The 27,030-nt window shown below is 38.8% G+C and overlaps 2 protein-coding genes across 4 annotated transcripts in view; both read right to left on the bottom strand.

Moving 5' to 3' along the window:
• Window positions 1–1,115: 1,115 nt before the first annotated feature.
• Window positions 1,116–7,886, bottom strand: LOC105017648 (protein phosphatase 1A). Its single transcript, XM_010882399.3, has 3 exons — window positions 7,704–7,886; window positions 5,990–6,892; window positions 1,116–4,667 (listed from the first exon to the last, which is right to left on the bottom strand). Exons 2-3 carry the CDS (start codon window positions 6,869–6,871, stop codon window positions 4,527–4,529), a joined length of 1,023 nt encoding a protein of 340 aa, XP_010880701.1. The 5' UTR covers window positions 6,872–6,892; window positions 7,704–7,886; the 3' UTR covers window positions 1,116–4,526.
• A 2,970-nt stretch (window positions 7,887–10,856) lies between these two features.
• kcnh5a (potassium voltage-gated channel, subfamily H (eag-related), member 5a) overlaps window positions 10,857–27,030 on the bottom strand; it is a 44,575-nt gene continuing 28,401 nt past the window's right edge. For all 3 annotated transcript variants that reach the window (XM_010882397.3, XM_010882398.5, XM_020056043.2), the window contains 5 exons: window positions 25,538–25,967; window positions 21,297–21,496; window positions 19,795–20,047; window positions 18,159–18,355; window positions 10,857–16,810 (listed from right to left, as the gene is read on the bottom strand). In XM_010882397.3, coding sequence (XP_010880699.1) covers window positions 15,695–16,810; window positions 18,159–18,355; window positions 19,795–20,047; window positions 21,297–21,496; window positions 25,538–25,967 — 2,196 coding nt within the window. In that variant the 3' untranslated portion in view covers window positions 10,857–15,694. The remainder of the gene's footprint in view (window positions 16,811–18,158; window positions 18,356–19,794; window positions 20,048–21,296; window positions 21,497–25,537; window positions 25,968–27,030) is intronic.

The following is a 27,030-nucleotide window of genomic DNA, read 5'->3' as shown; positions in this document are numbered from 1 at the left end:
TTAATCAGATGGGATTCTGGGTGTATCAGAACTTCCAGGAACTCAAACAGGATGTCAAAGTTCCCAGACCAAAGCTGCATAGGATAGGGCAAAGGACAAAGCAAGATACAACTTTTTTCTTTCCTTTCCAAAAAAGTTGAATGAGGAACAGAAGCGTTCAATTTGTAATGGTCTCTTAATTTTAACCCTTCTGTTCCTCACTCAAAATCTTCCTTTGACTTTTTGCTTATAAAAGCTTTGCTTTTATATGACAGTGCTTAGGGTTGATTGCTATGAATCACAAGGCAGTCTATACATATTTGGACAGTTTTTTTGGCTCTGTACTTCTGCACTTTACATTTGTATCATACAGTGTTGATTGGGTTTAAGTAATGACCGTCAACTTAAATTTGAGGCTATTTTCAGCAAGTAAAACATGCTCATTTGTATAACCCTCCCACACCATCCTAAATAAATGGTCAGGTTGAGACTGGCCCAAACCTGAACACAATTATTTGCAGACCAGTAATAAAATATATGGTTCAGAAAGGCCAATGCTCCTTTTTGTACTTTAAATATTTAATCTATACTATGGGATTAATAGTTCCAGATAAATTGATTAATAGTCCAGTTGATTATAGAAGAACTTGGGTATGACTATGGGATTATTATAGAATGGGTAAAACAATTGTGGGAGAAACAACAATTAATCTTAATAGAATAAAATCTTTCAAGCTAGGAAATTAGGAGGGTTCTCCAAAACAGGGTTGTGCATGCTTCAACTTAAAACATTCTATCTCCAAATATCTCAGAGCCCAGCATGCAGTACTCTGACAACTAAAATGTGGGGGGCCCCGCATGCAGTACCCATTCCTCAAAATATCTAGGGGGCCCAGCACTCAGGACCCTGTCTCTAAATATCTAGCGAGCTCAGCATGCAGGACCTAGTCTGAAAATATCTAGGAGGCCTAAGATGCAGGACCCAGTCTGCAGATGTCTAGGGGGTCCAGCACGCAGGAACACAACTTGCAAATATCTAGAGGGCCCAGCATACAGGATTTCTGTGTTAAAAAGTGAATAGTAGCAAGTAATGTATATTTAGGAGTAACATCTCTTTTTATATATATATATATATATATATTTGGATTCAACAAACTGAAATAATGTGACATTAATATCTTTGGAAGATGAAAGTACTTCCCAAGTGACTGGCCAAATTTTGTGGATCGTATGATTGCCTGTCCAGATAGTAATTTGTGTTTTCGCACCAAACTCAAAGATATTTGTTTGGTATAGAGATTTTGTTTGGTCTAGTATTTACACGTTTTAGCAAATACTCATTTTAAAGCATTTATTTCTTTGTGTATCTCTGGTAAACAAATCAAAAGGGTGCACCAATCATTTGGCAGATGTTTGCTTAAATATTTTTCTGAGCAATCGGCTAATATTTTCTGTTGCTGCTTGTGAGAAACAATTCCAGATGTAAAACACGTGAGCTGAAAATTCTTTGAACTTTTCATCCTCTTAGCCTTATCATTACGTTCATCTGCAGCCATAGATTGTGGGAGCTGTAGACCAACTTATAAGAGTGGCTTAAGGCTATCGCCTTGTACTTAAGTCCGCAGCACAGCCTTGGTAAAACAGTTATTTTCCACACCCTCTACAACTGCTTCAATAAATGCATCAAAAGTAGCAATATAGGGTGGGCCATTGGACATTACCATCGTTCATAGGAACAACATTTTGATGTCAAAATAAAGTTTTATTTGAATGTAACTCGCGCCATTGGTATATGTCACCGCACAACCGTGCAGCACTGTGCTTATCGTCCTTAATATCACACCTATTCTGTAGCCATATATGCACCAGAGGCCACAGTTCAGACCTCTGGAACACTTAAGGCCAGTTTTCCCAAACATTTTCCACCAGGGAGCCATATTTTACATTCAAAACATTTTTGTGATTTTCAACAGAATAGTTAGCATGCTTGCTAGCAGTTAATTAACAGTAACATTCATATATCTATACTGACATAGTATATCTGCATTAATAGTGGAATGACAATGTTTTACAACCTTTATTCACCAGAAATGATTTTGGTGCATATAAAAGCACATCCTAAAATGCACAATTTCTATTGGTCAAATAGAAATGTGCACTCTACTCATCTACTGATGACACAGACATGCAATCATTTCTCCTTAAACGAACAATAGCTGATATGGGCAAGCAAAATCCCTTAATAATTTCATAGTTGATGACATTCAGTTCACTCAGTTTCTGTTCAAGCAAGAAAACAAGCACTGAGTAGTCTAGGAAATAAATGTGCAATTTAAATAGCTATTTTAAAAATCAAAAAGTTTTAAAAGCTTTTTTAAGTTGTTCATTCACAAGTAAAAATCATTATACTGACTGCGCTATAAGGGGAAAGTTGGTTTGAATGTACATTTTGTGTTGCTGTAATTCAGCTAACTTCTACAAAGTGTGAACAAATTAGGGATGTCTCCTTGATGTTGGCATTGTGAGTGAGATTCTTTAAACAGGGCCTATTACATTAATAAAATGGAAATAAATGTAATCACTGATGACACCCCAGGAAGCTCAGGCACCCCATTTCAGGGGCCCACCCCCTAGGTTGGGAATCCCTGCCCTTATTGTTCAGTGCGGAATAATTTGGCTTTCATGAAAAGCTGTTGTATCTGTCCAACAACATCAACTATTTTAAATGGTTAAAGGTGCTTCACATGTGCTATTTTTTCATTGTCATTTAATAGTGGAATTCCATTATAGTAAAATTATGGTGTTTGACATTATTACTTATTCGCTACTGATTTGATTGATTATTACTTACTCGCTACTGCATGTTATTATCATGAAAATGGGAGCACCATTTTGAGTTTGTGGTTGGGACAAGTAGTAAACACAGAAATCTTCATTGTTACTATAAAACAACAGTGAGACATTTTTAAAAATAAGAAAACATGTACTATATATAGTGTAAGGAATAATTTTACCATCTAAACTGCTGTGAAATACAGGTGGTGGACATAACAGAAAGACTGAATGGAAAAGGGCTGTTTGAATTAAAAAAATAAAAACTACAAACACAGCTGCAGAGGTCACATTAGGTTCATTTCCAATTAGCAGTACAGGTGTCAACAATAAGAGGTCTGCCAATTAACACTTTTAAATTTGAGTTTTCAAAGAAAATGAGGCAACTAAGTGAGTTCCATATTCTTCATCCCGCAAAAAAATTAAAATGTTCTTTGTGAATAATGCTACACTTTAAGTTCTTGTATGACAGCATCCAAGGATTGGAGTTGTTCTGAAAGAAAAGGGGTGCCCTCCTCCTCATTAAGTTCTTGCTAATAACATACAGTCAGGTGCTCCCGTTATTTTGTCAATGCACTGTACATTTAAATAACAAGCAGTAACACCGAAAGCAAAAATGAAAGCACAATCCTCCTATGTTGTGGAGTGCAGCAGAAGATGTTTTGCTTTGAATTAAGCATAATGTTCTTGTAATTCACCTATCTTCCACATAAAGTAAGAATCCCATATGTGGCACCTTTAACCATTTCATTACGTGCAAGTACATCAGTGATTTTAACAGCCATTCATAGCCTGAGAAACTTTAAGCTGTTTATAATGTTCGGCCCTGCAGATTTGCATGAGCGTAAGTTGTGGCTTTCCATGATGACATCAAAATGTGTTAAATTGGTTAAAAGACTAATAACAGAGTTTCAAACCACTTCACAAATAAGAGCTAATATGCCCCTGTCCACTCAGACCATTATAAGACAACCCTAGCAAAACCTGAGAAATAGTTTTCTGCTAAGCCACTATATACATTTATATATACACACATGTAATTAATATATATGGACAATCAATTTAGAATTAAAGGCATAAGCTTTTTGATAGAATTACTGAATACTGAAAATAACCTTGTAATGAAAGTATTTGACCAAATATATGGCCATCAGAGACCAGGTGTTAAATGAAAAGATAACATTTTATTTTATTGGCTATATATACTTTATAGAGTTCTAACAGTTCTTTGCATGACCAAGTTCAATGGCAAAACTAGACAGTAAAAAAGCTCACTAATTTCAATCCAGATCAAACGTTTGAAAAAAAACCAAAAAATCTGGTTAATTTTATATAATTAATTACGTTTCCATCAGTTGAAAAGTAGTTAAAAAAAAGTGACAATTGTTATTTTTTTACCATAAAAATAAATAAAATGTGATTTTATGTTACTCTGTAAAACTAAATTGATAAAACATTGACAACTATTCACTGATCTATACATATTCTCTGCGGGCCCCTGATAAGACAGTATTAGGCATTCAAAGTGTGCTACATTTCCCTTCAAGACATTGAAAGTTCAGCATAAGCCATAGTAAAAAAGTATGGTGTGTGTATAGAGACACCACACTTAGAATTGGGATGCTGTGGGTACCTGTTTACATTTAAATGTCTGTTTTGGCCAGTAATAAGTAGTAATATGTTACTTAGGAACAATAAACATCTTGCTCTTTTTACTATTTCTTTTTAGATGCTCCACCTGCTACCCTGCTCTGCAGGTATTTCTCCAGCTCTGCCTGTCTCTTCACAGCTTCAGGCGAAATCTTAGGAGCAGCAGGAAAGCACACCAGCACCACACTCATGTTGTCCCGACTTCCCTGTTTAGACAAGAGGAAATGCCGGTTATGCATTTGGCTATGGACATTTCTTTGGCTAAAAATAAATGCTGATGTGATGCTGATGTGTAATTTGCATATATGTTATAATATAGATATTTACAAAATATAGAGATATTTTGATATTTATGGAACAGCAGAGATGGTGTTAAGAATATACGAAAAACACAGACCTAAAAATTCCCAATGGAAGAAATCAATGGCATAAGGACACAAGGTTTTATGTGGACCATGACTCATGCTATTTCAGCCAATCTTCTAATAGCACTTCTAAATCAGCACACTAATAGCAATCCTAAATCAGATCACTTTCAAATTCATACCAATCGGCCTCCACCTATGTTACACTTCAATAACATTATTTATCGGGATAAATTCAACAGTTTCTGTCTACAGTGTCACAAGGAAAACACTCAAGTTCTTCCGAATGCGGTATTTGCATGAAAATTACGAGTATTGTCACACAAAAAACTGTTATAAAGACAACACAAAAGTGACAACCCCCATAGTTCATTGCTCTGGTCACAAATTTGCAACTCAATACACATAAAACAGGCTTTTGGTGTTAAGGTTGGGCAAAGGTTCCACTAATGGTTAAGGTTAGTACTAGGTTCAGGGTTAGCATTACTACATCCAATCATATGTTTTAGCACCTCGTTTAACTTGTACCGGCGTCTCCTAAAAAAAAAACTAAAAAACATTTGGATGAATTATCACACTGGTTACTTTATGTTCACTGCTGGGTAGTGAACTGCAAAGCAAAAGCTTTTAATCGAACAAAAAGACAAAATTGTAGAAAGACACAGATCGGGGGAAGAAGTGGAAAATGTATATGGCAGAACCAAGACCCTGAAACGATCAGGCCACGCCTCCTAACTGGATGACCAAGCAAGTTGGATACTGATAACATTACAGTTAACAGAGCTAGAGGTCTTCATTTCAAATGACTGTTATGGAGATGTTTCTCATTGTTAGTGACTGAGGTACTTCTCAGGAGACTAGGGAAAATGAATGGCCCAATGTACAGCAAAGTCCTTAAGGAAACTGCAAGAAAGCTGAAACGGGGATGAAAGTTCACCTTGCAGGATGACAACCTGATGACCAGAAACTAAAAGCCAAAGCAACAGTAGAGTGTCTGAGGAATAAAAAGGTACACGCCCTAATCCAAATTTGATTCGGGGCCACCTCTACCCTGTCGGTCGAGGGCTCCCTAGCAGTCATAGGCCCCCTAGTGGTCAGGGGCCCTAAGCGAAAACAACGAAAAAACAACATCTGAGAACAGATTACAATGTAGCTGACCTTACCTTGTACAAACATGTGTCAACAATCTCATTGCACACCCTCTCCAAGTCCTCTGTCACCTCTAGGCGTAACCGTACAAAGTCACATAGCTCCTCGTTGGCCATCACGTCCCAGATGCCATCGCACGCTAACACAACAAATTCGTCCTCCTCGGACCTTTCGATCTCAAACACCTCTGGCTCAGGGGACACGAGCTGCTCCGTGGGTCCCTTGCCATGCACACATTTATAGTCAAAGTCACCAAGGGCTCGAGACACTGCTAGTGAGCCGTTAACACGTTGTATCATTACAGAGCCGCCGGCATTCTGGATGCGCTCCTTTTCCAGTGGATTGCTGGGCTTGTGATCCAGCGTGAAGAAATGGACCCGGCCTCCCCTGCTGAGGAGGGCCCGTGAGTCGCCACAGTTGATGAAGTAGATGTGTCGAGGTGAGATCATGACTCCCACTGCTGTGGAGCCGCTGCGGTCTGCCCCATGCTTACGCTCCGAGATCGCTCGCATTTGCTCGTCAATTTGCAGGAAGCCAGTACGAATGCCGTTCTTTACACTCTCTACAGACGGCTCGTGGCGGATGTCCAGAGTCGTTCTGGCCTCCTCACCCCCGCCCCCTGGTCCTGCACCACCACCCCTGAAATCAGGGTTACTGGTGATGTGGTCCAGTAAGTGCTCGCAGCAGTATCGAGCCACGTGAGAGCCGGCATGGCCGTCATATACAGCAAAAAACGACCAGGGGTTGAGGCCATGAGGCAAGCCAATGACGGCGGTGTGTGCGTCCTCCATCTCCACCCGCCAGCCCTGCATGCTGCTCAGGCCGTAGCGCAGGCCGTTCCCTTCCCCGTGGGCGTTCAACTTCTCCATCTTGGGCTTGTCCAAAAAGGCCCCCATTTCTTTCTTGGTTGCTTTATCCTTTAAAATGAGAAGAAAATGTATTAAATCTATTAAACTGCTTTTGCGGAAACAATAAAAAACATGATGATGTAATGATGTTTGTAACTATTTCTTACAGTAACATTCTAGAAAATGCTGAGCTAAAACTTGCACACATAATAACATTCTCGTTGTATTTTTGACAACATTCTGTAAATCATACGTTTCTTTTAAGAGAACACTAGTTGTCAATGTTTGCAGGATCCTGTACACACCCTGAAATGGGTGGGTGTATGATGGATGATGTAAGGATGGAGGAATGGGTACAGGGATAAAGAGCCATTTGAGGGATTTATGGATAAAGACGAGGTGTTTATGGCTGTCATGTAAGAGGGGTGGATGATGAATTGAGAGCAGTTTTACGGGGTTAATAAATGTATAAGGATCAGAAGGTTGGATTACGTTAAGCAGTTGTGGCTGGATGACAAAGTGGGCTATTAATGAATGACAAAAAGCTTAGCAGTTTGAAAAGTAGTAGCTATGCCGTTAAAACTTAACCTCACATATCTAACGTTTAGCTGACTACCTGGTGCTGGAGTTTTCCTGATGTGAGGATGCAATCACACTGGTGACAATGTAAATCTTCAAATCATAATTTAAAAGGAACCTAGTGACAGTAGAAAGCTAATGTTGCTCCCATCAGGGCACAGAAAGATTTCATCAAAACTTATCCTTATTGATACATCGCCCCTAGCTAGCTACCTAGTAATGTAAGGTAGGACTAGCAAGCTAGCTATTTAGCGCTTGGTTGGCATGCAACAACAAAGATTCTGCTGGCTAACGTACTTACCAAATCCTCCAGTACCTAGCAATAGCTATACCTTTTGTAATCTCTGGCAGGTAGTCAAACTACTATATGAATAGGTATCAAGCTAGTATATTAGCTAATTATATAACTAGCTAAATTAGAATCTGAAAAAAGACGTCAGTCCCCATACTCTGTCAGTAATTTTGGCTACTGACGTGAAATGAACAACGTCTAGCAACGATCAACAATAGATAGATGGTCTTCAAAATAAAAGTCCTGCATTGAAATCGTTTGAACGGTCATTCAACTCCAAAATGGAAACTTGAATCATTCTAGAGGGGTTTGTGATTGAATTACCTCAATTGAACAGTATATAATGTTAGAAATAGTATTGATCCTCCACATAAGGATATGGATTTGGTCACCCTGGTCCCTATACATATATAAATGTATCATACATATGATGACAATCCATACATTTATCAGAATTCTCATCCTCAAAGAGAGGGATTAGGCTTTAGTACCCCAATCTAACATTTAATAAGGGATTGTTATGTGTTTGTCAACTCAAATAGCAGTGAGTTGGAAAGCTTTAATCCCAATAATATGTATTATCCTGATCCCTCTAGACAGTTGGATTAAGGATGGATTTAAACAGATGAAAGGCACTGGAACCAAGAGACGTTAACATAACTAAGGTAAGGATAATTTCTTCTTACATCTAAAATAAGTTTCAAGGTAGTAATTTGACTACTATGTAAATGTGTTAAATTGTTATACTCAGAAATGTCATACATATTTAAATTTACATGCACAGACTTATACTTCCTTTAATTTCCTTATGACAGTGTGGAAGTAGTACTACAACCTGTCCAGTAGATTATTGGGCACAAGCCTGTTTAAAGCACAGAAAAATAAACTGTGGGATTTTCTATCAACAAAAAAATTCCGATAATTTTCAGATGAAAATCCTTTTCAAGTTATTTTCACGCATCCAGCTCAAATCAACTTTAAGGTACTTGGTTTTGCTTTACCCTGAAATTCAGATACTTTCAGTATGATATGATTTAATGTGTGAAAAATTATAATATCTGTAGCAGGACATGGATGTGATTTGTGCCATAGTGTGGACGTTTTGTGGAAACTAAAGAAAGGATTTATTTTATTCACCTTGTCCATTGACTGCTTCAAGGATTAAGAATTTTGTAGTCCACATTTCAAACATACTAATCTTTTTGCTCCCACTTCATACTGATCAACCAGCAATCAGGAATTCAATCAAACTTTGACCGGAATATAATCATTTAATCAAAAGTTATAAGCATTGAGGCAAACATCCTATTCACTGTAAACACTGCATGTGTTGGCTCAATTGTAAATTGTTTTCAAAATCAGCAACACATATTATACCTTGTTATGAACTATGTATTCATCTTAAACATTTTGTAATTACACTGAATGGCAAATTGCCAAAAAGATAACTAAAAGTGTCAGGGTTTTGGACATGTCTTTGGCCACTAGAGGCCCCATTGTATCTCTTGTTGGTTTTCAGTCTCTGTCATTATATCTACCTTGTGAAACTGATATGGTTCCTTTTTTGCGCTTTGAAATTTTTGAAAGATTTTTGGAGTTTACATTTTGGATGTTTCCTATGACAGTTTGGACATTCCTTTTCATCCAATAAAAGATTTGAAGACATTGCACAGAAATGTCATCTGGTTTTCTGCATTTGGGTTCACCGTTTTGATCTGTTCCAGTTTTCACACTTGTTCTAACCCTGTGTTTCTGACATAAAAGGGTTAGTAACCATGTTTAATTTAAGTGTGACGTGTTTATTTTATTTTGTCAGGTGATCTAAGTCATACCAAGTTTATTATTTTACTGAGATATTCCTTCACATGGTTCCCATCTTAATTTGACCATGAGGTGATAGGCTTACACATAATATAACAATATTTTCACATTGTTCCTGTGCAACTACCCCTTATTTAATGGAATTAGAAAAGGTAAAGCAAAAAAAAGTTTAATGTAATTAGTTTTACAGCTTTGTAACACAAACAATAAAAGTGTATTAGTTGTGGACAATCATAATCATGAATATGCCCAAGTCATCCTCACATAGTCTTTACATAGTGTAGGCTTTGTGTTTATTTTCATTTAAGGTATGTTCAAGGCAGTTTCAGTGGATATGTATACCCTTCACAATGCATTAAATTAGTTACCCTACACATTACATTAAATTAGTTACTCTTCACAATGTATTAAATCAGTTGTGGACATGGAGTCTATATAAAGGTGTAGCTAACAATATATTGATTCATCAACAATGAGGATTCTCCCATTCATTTAAATCTGGAAAAATATATCTGAACATGCATTAAGTAATCACTATAATCCACAAATCTTTATAAAATTTGAATTCCCACTTGTGTAAAACATAATCATAGTTTATAAAACTAAAGGGAATGTATGATTAAAATATTTTATTAAAAAGCTCTGCATTAAAAACCCTAATAAGCATCCTCTGAAAGTATAATTTGATAAATTTCTGTGCTAATCAGTCTCCCATGACGAGATTTATGAACCTTACATGGTTGAACCCGAATCAGTCAATATAAGCATGGCCAGTCAAAAGAAATCTGACTATATTAATGAATTGCCTGACTACCGCCTACCTGCTGGCCTATGGAGTTATTTTAAATACTATTTAGTTAGACTTCAGGGATTTTGTTGTCCTTGCTTTAAGAGAAGTCTGGTTCTAAAATTAGGGTGCCAGGACAGAAGTTTTGATTGGGCTGAATGGGAGCTTACCTCCTGTAGGGGTGGGCCAGCCAAGAAACCAAAAGTGCTCATGTAGGGATGTAGGGTTTGAGCATTGCCTGAAGTTACAGACATGATGTTACTGTGCCTGCTCCTTAGGTAAGTACCATGCATTTTTGTTGATGCATGCTTATGGAAGCCAGTGGCTTCCATAAGCAATACACTGACATTCTTGTATGTTATTACATTTTTCATCATCCTGCACATTTGGAGACAGAATAATATAGGCAGGGGAGGCATTGGGAGAAGCATTTTTAAAGACAAGCATGCATGGTCAATCTCTAAAAAAATCTATGGAAAAAATCCATCAGGTTTTTATAAACAAACTAATAAGGGTCAACCCATTAGCAGTCATAAGAGAGTCACAGAGGCTGATTAATTATGACATATTTAATGTGCATAACAACAACCAAAAGGATTACAATATGATTATTTCCTATTGTAAACACTGCAATCAGTATCTTCCCACCTTCTGACCTACTTGTGTAGCTGGTGCCTAATTTGTCACGTCTGGTATAACAACAGATTGCTTCTCTTAACACAGACATCCTGTCAGGCGTTCTGCATGTTTTCACACAGCATACTGCTCAACCAAGAAGTCACCTGGAAGGAATGGCTTTGAGGACAACACTCATCTGGCTAATTACCTCCATTCACAATAAGCCAATTCACTGTTGATTGGCTGCAATCATACTTAGAACCCTGGACAGAGCTGCTCTACAAGACACCCCTTATTTGGCCCCTAGGAGCAACAACACCGACCCTAACCATTTTTATACTTGATGTGTATATTTGTTTTACTTTTAAACTGAAGTGTTTTGTTTTACGTTGCTCCTAAGCTCTTTAAGATTAAAGTTAGGGCAGCTGATTTCAGATCAATCAATTCATAAAAGCTGCCAAAGTCATTTCAAAGATATCTTCAACCTCTACCTGACCTAGTCCCTAATAGTAATAGGCTACAAGCTGACCACATTAATCCACAATACCAAATGCTTAAAGCTGACCACCATAGTCCTTTATGACAGGCTTCAAGCCGACCACCATAGTGCTTTATTACCAACCACCTTCAAGCTGACCACCATAGTCCTCTACTACCAACCAACTTCAAGCCGACCACCATAGTCCTCTATTACCAACCGACTTCAAGCCGACCACCATAGTCCTCTACTACCAACCAACTTCAAGCCGACCACCATAGTCCTCTATTACCAACCAACTTCAAGCTGACCACCATAGTCCTCTACTACCAACCAACTTCAAGCTGACCACCATAGTCCTCTACTACCAACCAACTTCAAGCCGACCACCATAGTGTGCTATTACCAACCAACTTCAAGCTGACCACCATAGTCCTCTACTACCAACCAACTTCAAGCCGACCACCATAGTCCTCTACTACCAACCAACTTCAAGCTGACCACCATAGTCCTCTATTACCAACCAACTTCAAGCTGACCACCATAGTCCTCTACTACCAACCAACTTCAAGCCGACCACCATAGTGTGCTATTACCAACCAACTTCAAGCTGACCACCATAGTGCTCTATTACCAACCAACTTCAAGCCGACCACCATAGTCCTCTACTACCAACCAACTTCAAGCCGACCACCATAGTCCTCTACTACCAACCAAATTCAAGCTGACCACCATAGTGCTCTATTAACAACCAACTTCAAGCTGACCACCATAGGACCCAAAGGTCTTAAATTACTGTTTTCCAGCAGCACTAATGTGTAGTTATGAAATGTGCAATTTCATAGCGCCCCAACAGATCCAGAAATGATACTCTACACTGCCCTATCCCACCTGGACAAGAGGAATACCTATCTGAGAAGGCTGTTATTTGACAACAGCTCAGTACCCAATACCAATATAACTTCCAAACTTATTAGCACAGGACCCAGAGACTGAACACCTTCCTCAGCAACTTGATCCTGGACTTCCTAACAGGCGTGACAGGGTGTTTTCAGCAATTCCCTGTGAAACACACTAAGTTAAGAAATGCTAATATACAACTGACACCTGTGAGTCAATTCATATTTGGCATGTGTTTTAATAACTTTCATCAGCAAATTGTTTGACAAGTATTTTCCAATGAAATATACTGCATACAGTATGTAACTACATAAGACAGTATACTTAAGCCTTAACTTCTACAGTTGTCAGCTGCAGCTGATAGAGGGGTTTGTGGATAGGAATCATTTGGCGGCAGGCAGGCCACACATCTAGCACTGTCTAACCTGGAATGACATCTTCCATGTACTTGTCTTGGCAAGAAGGAAAATATGTCTCTGGATAGTTCTCTTCTGCGCTCTTCAACCAGTCCACTAAATGTGGAGGAGGAGGAAGATGGTGTGTCACTTTGACAACTACCAGTGCTATCAGAGTAATAATTCTGGTTCTACTGGAGAAATAATAACATTTTCCCGAAACCACCCAACCATGTTACAGTAGGAAACTCAGAGAAAATTTTGTTACAAGAGTTTACAATTTATGATGTTTGAACAAAAACATGATAAGAATATATATTTTTTAATTACTACCTTATCAAGAGATAATGTAGTGAGTCTGACCATTGTCAATGTACTATCTAACTGCAGAGCAGGTTGCTTGAACCCAGGAACCTGCTGTGCATTTCCATTTCTCCATGAAACCCAGAACTTCTGCATGCTAGGTGTCCTTGTAGACTGAAGAGATAAGGTTTGTTCAGGTCCAGGATTTGTAGATCTAAGTTTAAACATGCTAATTAAGACTTGAAACTTGCTAACATTCACAAATCTGGCCCCATTGAGACCAACCTAGTTAAAAAAAAAAAACATACATTAATATATATGGTAATTTACTGTGAAAAATCTGTAGCTTAAAATTATTTATAAATGCAGTCAACTGCATTCATAAACCCTAATCCTAAATGTACAAGTAGTTGTAGTCCAAAAGTTTCTTTAAAAATGTTTTGGCAGGCCAGAATCCAGCTGGACTAATGTGTATTTACACTAACAGACTTTAAGATGTACATTGAATTGGAGCATTGGAGGGTTGGACATGAGTCCAAATCCAAGTGTGCAAAATGGAACACAGAAGGGAATGCTCTATTGTATTCTATTAATAAATATTCTGAAGCATGCATCTATTCAAGCATCAGCAGTAGTATCCACAAGTATTATCACATAAATATGACGCAATCATGTAAACAAACTGAGGAAACTTTAAAAAAAATATATCAAACAGCACCCTTGATTATTTGATCTGAAGTGAGATAAAATAAACACTCACTTTGGAATTAGTGGTGCCCATACTGACATATCAAAAGTTTTCAACATTCAAAATTTTACCTTGATGTAACACTTTATAATAATGTAACATTTGTAAAGATTCGATAAAGGCATTACAATTACCTCTGTCAGGGATATAGATTGTTTGTTTTTCATAAATGGTTATATCTCATTGTTTCAAATGTACTGTAACTAGATGGTGTTGCCAAAAAATAAGCCAATATTTGTTTCAAGTTATTAACCATTTACAAATGTTTTTACAAATGGTATAATCTGAACCCTTATGTATCATCATGCTCATCATCACATACTTTATTTTCAATGCTTAACATGAGTAATTTTCCCACTTTTGGGGGTGACGCATTGGTGCTCTGTCCCAGGAACCCAAACATAAAAAAAAAAGGTAAATGTTCATAACTCATTAATAAATGTTAATAGATCTACCACTTTAAAATATGTGGTACCTTAAAAATACCTTTATATAATGTACTTCATAGGCATTAGGTACATTAGAAAATCATCTGGCCATACTATCACATTTCTTTGAGCATACCTGCTTTACTGTTTTTTAAACCCAAGGTATTATGGATAGCATTTAACATCTAATGTCTACCATGCATGGACAATCACTGAAGTGTGTCGATAACATCTGGTAAGGGTTATTATGTTATATGAAAATATAATGGAATAACATGAAAAACTTTTGCTGAACTTCAACATTTTTGTTGAAATAAATGCATTGAAATTAAGAAAATTACTCGTTTAAAAACGTAAAATAAGATAAATGATCAAAAAGATCTGAATAAGGTCATTATAACCACTCAATAAGACCATTGCAAATGTTACCTATTATCTGAAAGTATTGTTTGATGCAGTGCCAGGAGAACAAAGTATTTTCCCTCTTTCTGATTTTCTCTATTTCTGCATATTTTATACCCTAATATTTAAAAGAGATACTGAGTGTACAAAGAAATGAAGAATTTCTATTAGTGAGCACAAATCAATACACTTACAATGAATTCGATTTTACTATATTGTATAACATGGCTGAATACGTTTTGGTTTCCTATATCGAATATTACATTTGTTTAAAGATCTGATAACATCCAGAGATAAAAAGAAAATCAGATTCGGGGCAAGTGCTTCATGTTATGAAACCTTAATAAATATTACTATTGTCATGTTCACCGGTCTGTAATACCCACTGTATTACAGTACCAATTTAAATGTACCTTAAATAAACTTAAGATGGCTGTTTAGGTTATTTTGAGTCACATAAAGCTACCATAGACAGTATATTTATTTTGTGTAGCCTATAGTACATCTTATGGGGAGTGGAAAGCAGTAGGGTGAGTGTAAGTGTGCCTCAGAACCTATACTTTATGCGTTTTGTGACTTTCCTTACAAGAACAGCATTCACCAGCTGGTTATTTAAAAAATAAAAATTATGTCCCTAACCTGTTACAGACATTCATCATCATAATAGGTTTCTTGACTTTGATCGACACCTGTTTTTGTCCTCAGGTTGACAGAAGACTTCTAAGACTAATGCAAAACCTAGAATCAAGACAACAGACTGACGGCTCTCTTATGCCTGAACAAATTATGTGACGGATCGCATCTGATAAACCAGAGACAGCTGTCAGGTGAATTATCCTAATACTTTAATGCCCTGAAAGAGGGTAGTGTTGTCATTTCTAAATGGTAAAACCACCATTTGTACACAAATAACATCAAATAAAAGCTGTAAATCAACCTCATGGCAATGGTTTCATTTTAAATCAAACGGTATATTATTGAGCCAAAGTCCCAATATGTATGCAGGGCACTGTATTTCCATCCTAAATGCTGTGTCCTGTTTCCTCATCTTGTCCATTAAAGAAAACGCTTGGCCACGAAAATCTGTACAAATAAAAATAGATCAATATTTTTGAGTCATTCAAAAGGGTCCATTGTCCCTCTGCATGTCTGGTGTGTCGGATGTTGACACTGTGAAGATATCCTGGCTTTTGATCTTAGTCTTGGGGTTCGATGTCTGCCTCAGTGAGAGCCTCCTATTCTCCAACAACAATCTCAGGATTTCACCTACTTGAGCTTCAAGTGTTGACAGACGGCCGCTCAGCATCTTGATATCTCCCTTCAGCTCCAGCTTGGCCTCCTGGAGAGAAGACTGGAGCAACGCTTGTTCTGACACCGGTTGGAAAGACATGCACTCACTCCCAACCCCGGGGATGTGCTCAGAAGGACTTCTACCTAGTGGGCTCCGCTCATAGAGGCTTCGCGCGTCTCCTGCCCTGTCAATCCGAAGATCACTCTTGGTGATGCCACTGTCACACGAGTCTGTCTTGTGAAGTGCGTTCTTCTCCTCTCCCCCCTCTCCCGCGCTGCTCCCACCCCCGCTGCTGATCTCGCCGCCTTCGGCCTCCTGGCTTTTGCTGTCATCAGTCAACACTTCTGAGGATTGGGACACGTCGACCCATTCCTCCTCTTCTTTCTGCTGTGACCTTTCAGGTTGGTCAGGAGCCAGGGACACCCCCGCCAGAGTAGAATTCTTAAACCGCATCCAGCCCCGACTGCCTCCATCACCCCTGGGCTGCACACTGGTGACCCTCAGGCAGTTTTGGTTCACCACACTGGGCTTGAGCTCTATGGCCTCATGACAACCAGTGTGAATGCGGTCCCCAGTAGAGACACAGGCTTGTGAACTCGGCAAGGGTGTCATTTGGGAGACTGTAACTACCCTGGTGCCACCGCTGGTAGTGCCTTCGCCTGTTCCAGTTGCCCAATTCTGCATCGGGGTGCCATTTTGGTGTTGCAAAGGGTGATTCTGGCACTGCTGATGTGGAAGGTTGATGTGGGGTTTCTCGATCTGACGTCGGTTGTGCTCCAGGTTAAGTTGCGTTTGGATCGGCTTTTGAATCTCTTTCTGCTGCCTGAACCTCTGGAAGAGCTTGCGAACCGGGTGGTCAACAGGAATGGAGAGAGACACTTCATTCTTCTGCCGCCGGCGCTCTTCCTCTTCCTGCTTCACATCAGCAATTTTCCTGAAGATTATCTGCAAAGATGTTTTGAGGATGAAACAGATAAGTATGCATAAGATACAGGCTACTGAATCAGAACATGTATTAATGAAATCTGGTGTACTAGTATTTGGTACAATACAAATACGTTCCATACAATACTGTCTTGCATAGGCAGAGTTTCTGACAAGGTGTGAAACACACACGCACGTCTGTTTTCCTATCCTTGTGTAGACCAGAAAATCTGTTCAACAACTACCCTAACCTTACCCTTCATAACATAACATTTACAACCTCACCTAACCCTTAACCTAACCCGTAATGCCTCAACCTGAAATTAACCCCAATTCTAACACTTACACCAAATGTAAGTTTTACCCAAAAGCTAACCTGGAAATGACCTTGTGAGGACCAATTTGTCAGGTATTGTTAGACCTGGATCACACACACACACGCACACGACTGGAAGCTGAACGGGCCAGCTGGAGAACAGTGCCCCTGGAACAGATTAGGAGTTACATGCCTTGCTCAGCAGAAGATGGCACCTGAACTCTCTAGTTGCCAGCTCACGAAAATCATCAGATTTCATATACAGATCAGGTTAATACTGGAATAGTTAGCAAGTTGAGGAGCGAGCTGAGGAAGGGGGAGAATAAAATGGCTTTTAAAACAGTTGTTCCAGACTCTTAGTGAGTGGTGTTGTGTGTAATTAGGGCCAGTTAACCAACCCTGATTTTGTCAATTTCTTATGACATTTTGTACCTGCTTTTTAATCTGTCCTCCCAGTTACCATGATGTCCCGTGCGTTATAATTGGTCTTGGCTAGTCACAATTCCACAGCAGGAAATGAAGAGTAAAATATTGTAACGTGTCCTCGGATGCACTTGTCACCAAGACATTCTGTTTCTTGTAACAACACTCACTCAACCAGGTCTTTATCATCTGCATACAGCACTGAATGCATTCACACGCCAGAAACCATGTTCAAGTTTGCAGGTGCACCGCCTGCCGTATGGAGTTGCAATGAGATAAGGCAGTACTGTCCAACATCAATCTGTCCACTCCGGGTGGTCCAGAATTCAACAGACTAACTCAAGACTAAACAGTATCTATGGGAAGAGGTTTTGACTAGTTAAAAAGTCTCTCTTCCAATCTGGCACACACTCGTTCTACTATAGGCTTGAATGGACCTCAGTTTTAAAACCCTAATTAAAATGCATTCATTGCACCACCTGAACACACACACACCTCACCTGCATTAAAATCTTTGAAGTGCAGAAGCTATAGTACAGTATAAAATATTGGATGTGAATTGGAGCTGAATTGGATGTGCTGCTGTTTTCTACAGTATGTTGTAGATATTAATGCTTGCATATTACTTACTCGTTTGCGCAAATTGCAGGTGAGAATTAGGTTTCTGGAGAATGTGTTGGCAAAAGCAGTGTAGAACTCCAACACCTTCAGTAGAGCATCTCTCTGAATGACATGCAAGTCGCAATAAGTGAGAGCCCGCACATTGGCACAAGCATGTGCCAGATTGACTTCCTTCCAGAAGACATCCCCAAACACATCTCCCTTACCTGGGGAAAGAGAAAAGTAACACTATTAGTCATCAACAGAGTAACTTTAGGAAAAGTGTTGCCTTCCTTCCATCTCAGTGGCTTAATAACTTGTGTGGAGTTTGTTGGCATCTCAATGGCTTTATAACACCGTGGAGCTTGTCGGCTGGGCTCATAACTGCCTCTTGCACTGTTTTCCAAGGTTATGAGTTTATAAATGAGCACCATGATGTGTTTAGGAACCTGGGCCAGCTCCAGGCATAAGCGACATGGGCAACTGCTAGGGAGCCCTCGACAGATAGGGGAGGGCTCCCCTATGCACTGTTAGTAAAAAAAAAAAGTATTTAACTATAATTCAAATTAGCATATGTTTGCATAGTAATCATACTAACCATTCAAGTTAGAGATATCAAACCAAGGTATCCAATTGTTAAATAATACAATCCAACTAAATGCTGTTTACTTTCTGCATCTAGGTCAATTTGTGTTATACCATAAAATGCAAACCTGGGCTATGACAAATGTCACTTTTTTCTCAGTTAGAAGAAATACAAAGTGGGTGTGGCTTTGCTGGTTTAACGATGACGTTGATCATTTACGCCCACTCACTTGATATTGCTCTTATATCCATGTTAGGCTATCCTGCTCACTCAGCAGGTCATTAGATCCTCATGTATAGACTGAGGTCATAATCTTTAGATGGGAGCTGTAGATTATTAAAGGAGATAGCTTATCACTGTCAATAATTTGTAGATGCATATTAGTACCAATTATAATAAATAGGACTTAATTCAAAAGTAAAAGTTAGTTCAGCTGGCCACTAGGGGGTGCTGTTGGAACATAACAAAATTATGCAAGCTGATTGGCTCTTAGTGACCTTATTGTTGGCACTACAGTCCTGTAAAATCGATACATATAATTAACAGACAAAATAAAAGAAACACCAAAATAATATCTTGATAAGGCATTGGCCAATCATGAGATGCCAGAAAAGCTTCAATGTGTTGTGGCAAAGGTTCTACAAGTGTCTCTCCCTCTTACGGAAGGATAAAGACACAATTCTTCCACAAGAAATACCATAATTGGTTGTTTTGTTGATGCTGTTTGGAAAAATAATGCCTCAGACACCAGAATCTCCCATAAGTGTTGAACTGGGTTGGGATCTTCCAACTAAGACCCTAAGAACCTGACCACTTCCTTTGTAAATGTATATCAGTTATGCTAAGTGTGTTTTATTGTACCTGAGGACCACATCAGGATAAGCTAGGCATTACCATCCCCTGGCATCACAGCCTATGGAGAAGCTAAGGATTCACGTTAAGGCCTGAGAGCTACTATAACATCATTACCATCCCAAATTATGAAGTAAACGTGGTTGTGATTAAAACTTCCACTAAAACATATCTGAAACCAACACGTGTTCCTCACCTTCATTGCGAACTGAAGCAGGGGGTACTTACCTAGAATGGCGATGACTTCGTCATCCTGAATAACTTCAAGTGAGCCGGATACTACAAAGCACAGAGTGTCCACACTTTCGCCAGCGTGGAATATGAGGTCCCCTGGGGCGCAGTGTGTGGTTTGAAACTCAACAGCTAGAGAGCGCAAGCAGCCATCACTGGCCAGTCGAAATGCTGGGTGCTCATTGAACACCTGTCTATTAAGGTGGACACAAATATCTGCTCGCATGTCCTTGGGACAGATTGACAGGACCTGCAAAGGAAAAAGTGCAAGAGCACTATGTGGTCAAACTGTAACAATGGGAAAAGAGCTCATTTAAAATATTATGGTCTTTGGGGTCAAGTTATATGATATTTGACAAGCTATTTGCTTTGTAATTTTAGGGCCTCTTGAGAAATTGTTTGACTGAGATAAATGACTCGCTTGGCTGAAAAGAAAAGATGTCAATGTTTACACTGAAAGGTGTACTCTTCTGTGCCTGTTGTGTTGTACTCAGTTTGGACCAATCACCACACACTCAATACTGACCTGGCAACAATGTGGACACTAGGAAGTAATGGTACACAATAACAACAATCACTAGGAAGTAATGGTACACAATAACAACAATCACTAGGAAGTAATGGTACACAATAACAACAATCACTAGGAAGTAATGGTACACAATAACAACAATCACTAGGAAGTAATGGTACACAATAACAACAATCACTAGGAAGTAATTGTACACAATAACAACAATCACTAGGAAGTAATGGTACACAATAACAACAATCACTAGGAAGTAATGGTACACAATAACAACAATCTTTAGAAGCAACCGTTAACAGGGTAAAGATATTTCAACTTGTTGAAGGATTTGTCCAAAATAATATTAAGAACCATCACTTGTATGCAGCCATATAATTAACTGGAATACATTATTTTACCATTTATACATTCTTTGGCACAAAGACATTCGTTTTTTATTTTACCAGACAAGTTTGACTGAGACTCTTTTTAAGCAATAATCTTAGAGAGATAGGCCCTCGGAAAGGTCATATATTTCTATGTAGAATTTTTTTTTCTCGCAGTGGTGGCGTAGGGACGGAATAGAAACTTTCCAGACAAAGAAAAACGACAGACGTGACACATTTGGACAAAATATAATGTATTTCATGTTTCTGCACAAATCCCATCCTACTAGGGCTTATGGTGTGTATATTATTGTATTTACACAGCTCATCCTTTAAAGAGACTTTGGTGTCAGCATGAACCCCCTGATGATTGATTGGTTCAACGGTTATCTAATATTAGTTTCCCATTGTGCTGCCGAAACTACAACCAAGAAGGATAAACATAAGGCTGGTTCCAAATCATTTCCCCATTACCAAATGGACTCCTCGAGCAGGGCTGAGACGGGAGGTGTTCAGTCATAGTGACAAAAATTCTGACTCTCTCTACATGAGACTCTGTAACAGGAAATCAACGCTAGAGCACAAAATGGTTCATGCAAACTTACCCTATCTGTGTCAATGCCCTTGGACATGGCCCAAGTAGACACAATGTAATCCATGACCCTCTCACTCAGACCCTTTGGCACCTGGTAAAGTTTGAGAAAGTCACGCACATTGTTGAGCATCTCATGGTAGCGGTTAGTGTTGGTGTACATCTGCTGGAAGATGGTGGTGACGTTTCCAAAAATGGTGGCATACAGTAGGGCTGGAACATAGAGGCGGGCAGATTAGCGAGTTTGCTTGAGGGTTCCAATGATAAAACCCACAGTAATAACCAAGGAACTAGATTCTCAAAAGTTATAAATCCAGATTTTGGCTAGAGGATATGATTACATGCCTAGAATTACAATGAACAGAATGGGAGTCACCATTAAATTCAATAGTGTTGTTGAAAATGTTGGTCTTCTGTTTTCTGTTCCCATCCCCAATGAAATGTAAATCTATCGGGAGTATTCCAAAGTATAAGGCTGATTAATTAAACATAATTTGAGTATACTATAAAAAATAGTAAGCCTACATCATACATTTTAAAAATATGACTAAATTGGCCCAACTCATTAGAACTGATTGGATATGGTAATAACTACACATTTCAAATAAGGAAGCAGAACAAACAATAATGAATTACATACAATTTCATAAGCCAAATGAAGTCAATGGTGCTTTGGCAAGCCTTAGGCATAAATCTCTTGAGAAATGTATTTTAAGGAGACAACAATTAGCTGTGCTATTACACTATGTAACACCCCTGTGAAATATAAGCACACGGCCTGTGGTTATAGTACTGTCCAAACACACAGTACAATGTTCATGTACTCAGCAGGAGTACTGCATCCTAGTCATGGAGTGTAAGTCAGGATGACCCATTTGAGTCAGTTAGTATTGCTTATCATGAATTCTATCCACTTGGGGAAGAAGGAGAGCCTCCACTCTGTTCTTTGGATAGTTTATCTAACTAACTTGGTGAGTCTATGTTCATTCATCACATCAAGGCCTGCAGGCACAATCCACTTTTGCAGTTCATTTTTTTTGTAATTTTGTTGGCTACTCTTTCCTCCCTCATATCTTGGCAGGCCTTCCTTTAAAATAAGAATTTGTTCCTAACTCACATGGTTAAATGAGCAATGGTTAAATGAAATGCTGATGACAACTGCTCTGTGGATTGCTGTACGTTTGAACAATTTCTGACATGAGGAATAATTGGTCATTAGTGGGCTTGCTGTGGGCAAGACCACTCTAGATTTCTTATGTTAATGTTGTATTTATTACTTTGCCTGTTCCAGTGCATTATTGACTTTAACCTATAAATAAAAATCCAATGGGCATTTATAATTCTTTATAGTATTTCTTTTGCATAATGTTAATTACATTTAACTAAATGTTAAAAAACCTAAATATTATTATTAATTGATTGAATGTCTGGTGTTTGCATATCATCTCAGCAATCACAGTTCCTCACAGTGTATTAGAAATGTGTGGCAGTGTGTCATTTTAATCAGACGTGTAGGCAGAGGTGAGCCCCGGTGGCCTACTGTCAACCCCACTGAGGGTCCCGTCCCAGCTATCAGATCAATCACATCTTCACTCTGCCCATCACCAGCTACACTATCACGTCTGCTCGCTACTTTGAGCAGGATCAAAATGTGCAGCAAGGCATGTATGTTAACAGGCGGCATGAATAATTTGTCACTGCTCTCCTCTGAGAATTGTCATTTAATTATGAGGATATAATTTTTACTGAAATAGAACCATATTTTATTGCTATACTTGGCTTTTGAATGTAATGTGCTGTACTATATTATTCATTTGCACTACCCGAATTTAGTATATATTGAGCATACAGGGCTATATGTAAATACTGCATCAGGCCTCAATGCTGTATTTGTTTCTACATGAAACTAAAGTACAATACATACAAAAATATATATATATAAATTTGGGCAGGGTTATGGAAGATTATGGTGCACAGAAATATTTAGAAATAACATAATACGTTAGGGCTGCATATGTTCCAAAGATTCCCATAGTGCTAATAAATGAATCATCAAGCAATACTTTCATCAAAATCCATCAATACTTTCATTGGGCATATTTACACACTACATCGGGCATATATACACACTGGAGTAATTGGTGAGGTTTATCTCTCATGGAAAGGTCACATTTTATCTCGGAAGGTAAAAAGGAACAATTTAGATTTACACAAATGTCAAAAAGGTATTTGCTTTCTACTAAGGCTACTCTCAAAAACACCTCTGCTTGACCTGGGCCCAGCAGCTACAATGGAGGGAGGAAAACCTTCTATAATTGGTAAAGTTATTTTCGGCTATAAGGACCCATGGAGAAACAGTACCTGAGCTCTATTAAAGCTTAAGTCTGCTAGCCAGAATAACCACCCGATCGTTCGTATTGAGCTAGCCATTTAGGTAGTTTGTGAGTAGCATTTTTAAATACATGTAGATCTCAAAGATACATAGACTAATACCATATTACAGAAATGTTTTATTTTTTGCAGATGTTTCGTTCTTGTTTTTTGACTGCATTCATTAGAATAGCAAACAGATTAATGCAGAACCGGCCTCAGTGAGAAAGACTGGAGAGTTAGAGCAAATGGAGTAAAGAATATTACACACGACTTAAAGTTGTAACGTCTGCTGCGCGTGGCACAGCGGCTCACCTTTCTCTCCGGCGCTCCACCTCGCGGGTGCAACCGCCGGAGACTGCGGTCAAGTAAGCTTTATATTCAAGATTCGGACTTTGATCGTCAATACTTCATCAACGAAACCTGCCAGGAAGACAGCAATTACATATTCTGAATCTGCTTGGGAAAGCAAACAAGCAACACTCCCTGTTTTTTCTGTTGCGTTCAATTTTAAAAAGACGACGTTACAGTAACGTCTATGGCGGATTATCCGTGTATTCTCAGTTAAGGGAGCGTGTTAAAAGTGCGAAATATATGTAATTTATACTGACAAACGCCAATTGCATTGCAACCAAAAAAACATAAACCAATCAAAACAACTATGAAGAGCTCAGAATTCCGTTCCCTACCATTTACATTGTTGTTGATTTGCATGATTAAAAAAGTAAAGGTATAAATACTTTTATTGCCTGTTATTAAAATAAAGGTCAGTACTTCAGACCCAAGGTAAAATTTGAATAGACCATCAGGGACAACTGTCCTATTGTCCATTCAGTATTATTAATATTATTAAAAAAAATAAAAATCAGAGAAATCTCAATAGCTCTGACCCAATAAAACATCTGTTAAAATAACCAACTGATATAGCTTCAGGGACAGCTGCTCTACCACCACCATCCTTTTGTTTTCCAATTTTTCTATTTTTGAAATTATTAATAGTATATAAAGCATTTGTCAATCAACATTGCTCAATAACTTGGACCCAATAAAACTTAATAGAAATAGACAAAATAAAGGATGTTGATGGCACCTCTCCCTGAAGCTTTCAGTTGATTATTTCCATATTTCCACCTAAGTTGTAAAAAATGCCAAGCAAAAGGATACTGATGGTAGAAGAGCTTTCCCTGAAACTATATCAATAATAATTTATATATAATAATTTTGATACGAGCTATTGACATTTACATAAACAAGTGACGTTTTTCATCAACATGACTAGATAATGGTGCGCTTTTAAGACGGTGCCTAAACCCTGCACCGTAGGAAATCAGTTTTTCACGTTCTTTTCAACTCTGAAAGATTACAACAAGGAGTGTTGCTTGTTCGCTATCGCCAGCAGATTCAGAATATGTAATTGCTGTCTTTTTGGTAGGTTTCGTTGATGAGGTATTGACGTTTAAATTCCGAATCTTAAATATAAAGCTAACTTCACCGCAGTCCACCGGAGAGTGATGGCAGCAGCGCATCCCGAGGACGCACCTGTTTCCAATCACTGATTAGTTGTGTTTATATACTGTTGTTCACTCACCGCACCTCACAGATTATTGTTTGCCTGTTAGTGACCGTGCTGGTGCGCTTATTTAAAACTACCAAAAGAAAAGAACTTCAAGTACATATTTGTTTAGATTTCCCAAATGTATGCCACTAGCAGTATTGATATTGGTCATGTAAATATTAAAATTTTACATTATCAAGGTTTTTTGTTTAACTTGAAATATGGATTATTAGTTGGCAAGGCCATTCAACCTAAAGCTATTTGTTACTGTAAAAGATATATCTAGCTACCAAGTTTGATAAAGGTCCTTAAAAAATAACAATACTTACAGCCCACCATCATCATTGCCACAGAGAAGATTTTCTCGCCATCTGTTGTGGGAGCGATGTTGCCAAAGCCAATGGTGGTGAGACTGGTCATGGTGAAGTAGAGGGAGGAGATGTAGAGAGTGTCCTTGCTCGGGCCACCTTCCCACTGGCCTGAGCCACTGGTGTTGTAGCGGTAGGGTGAGCCTATGCTGGTGGCCAACTGGTAGAGCCAGCTTTCTGTCTTGATGGTGTTGGTGGCTTCGTCAATGACCTCATAGTCCCCAATGCTGTACCAGATGCAGGCCAGCCAGTGGGCCACTAAGCCAAAGACGCACACTAGCAGAACCAACACGGCTGCCCCGTACTCCAGGTAATGGTCAAGCTTCCGGGCAACTCGGCCCAAGCGTAGAAGTCGGACCACCTTCAATGAGCTGAAGAGGCTGCTGAGGCCCTAGAGATAGAGAGACAAAAAGTAGAGGAGCTGGACAGACATTCAACTGTGGGAGAGCAGAACTTGGGAGTTACTGTTGAATGAACAAATCAGATTTTGACATGCAATGGGTGACAACTTGAAAGAAGAAAGCAACGTCTTGGCAAGCAGACCAGAATACCTCCAATCAGATGCAAAAAAGGTGTGTGTGTCAAAGTGGGCTGTCTTGGTTCCCCTGCTGTCTCTGACATAGTATTATTTACATTGCAATATCAATGATAACACAACTTCATTTATTTATATTTTTTATTCTGCGCGATGGTGCCGATGTGTTTTAATGTGCTGGGTAATGTCATTTTTACAGCTGTATGCTACATTGAAATCAATGCGACACACCTTACAAAAAGCGTGGAGGTGCATGTAAATTGTTGCGTCCAACACTGTTGAAATGTACAGCTATATTTTGATTTCTTTGCGGGAACACCGCCTTCACCTGCCCTTATTATCGCTCGTTTTCGGGTCTGAACTTTCCGCGAAGCTTGCCCAGAGATAAACTGCGCAACGGGGTTATAGGTTGCCAGGTTGAGTTGACAAACGTGTTGAAAATTGTATGGTGTGTGGATTGTGTGAATAGTATGCTTTTCATACAAGATCTGGCAACTAGTCAACATTAAACAAACATATTGGTCCGATTACTTATAAAGGAGTTTGGGCCATGCAAACTTCGTGAGTTTCCCGGGAGAAATAACAAACCGTGAGGGGTCCGGGAGATAGGGCTAAAAAAACGGGAGTGTTGGCAGGTATGAGCCTAGCAACGGTTCTGCACAGACCCAAGAACAAATATTTGCATACTTTCAGATTTTTAATTGCTTACTTACTGATTATTACTTACTGATTATTTTCAAGCAAATGGTGATAATGATTTGTGGACACTATAGCTTCTTTAAGACTTGGACAACCTGCCGTCATTGAATACAGCACTGATATAAACAATTTCGGCTCTGTCGCAGAGAATTCTAATGGAGAATATTATGTGTATTCTGTCTGGCTGAAGTTCACCTGGGTCATGTAGATGTAAAATTAT

The sequence above is a fragment of the Esox lucius genome, chromosome 18, assembly GCF_011004845.1.
Source record: "Esox lucius isolate fEsoLuc1 chromosome 18, fEsoLuc1.pri, whole genome shotgun sequence".
Lineage (NCBI taxonomy): Eukaryota > Metazoa > Chordata > Actinopteri > Esociformes > Esocidae > Esox > Esox lucius.
The sequence above is the reverse complement of the archived record's forward strand: the minus strand, read 5'-3'. Positions and strand labels throughout refer to the sequence as shown.

Excerpts from the sequence above, each read along its gene's own strand:
- LOC105017648 (XM_010882399.3), bottom strand. The coding sequence starts at position 6,871 with ATGGGGGCCTTTTTGGACAAGCCCAAGATGGAGAAGTTGAACGCCCAC. Across the intron at positions 4,668-5,989 it reads TTGACACATGTTTGTACAAG|GGAAGTCGGGACAACATGAG; the intron begins GTAAGGTCAGCT and ends TTGTCTAAACAG.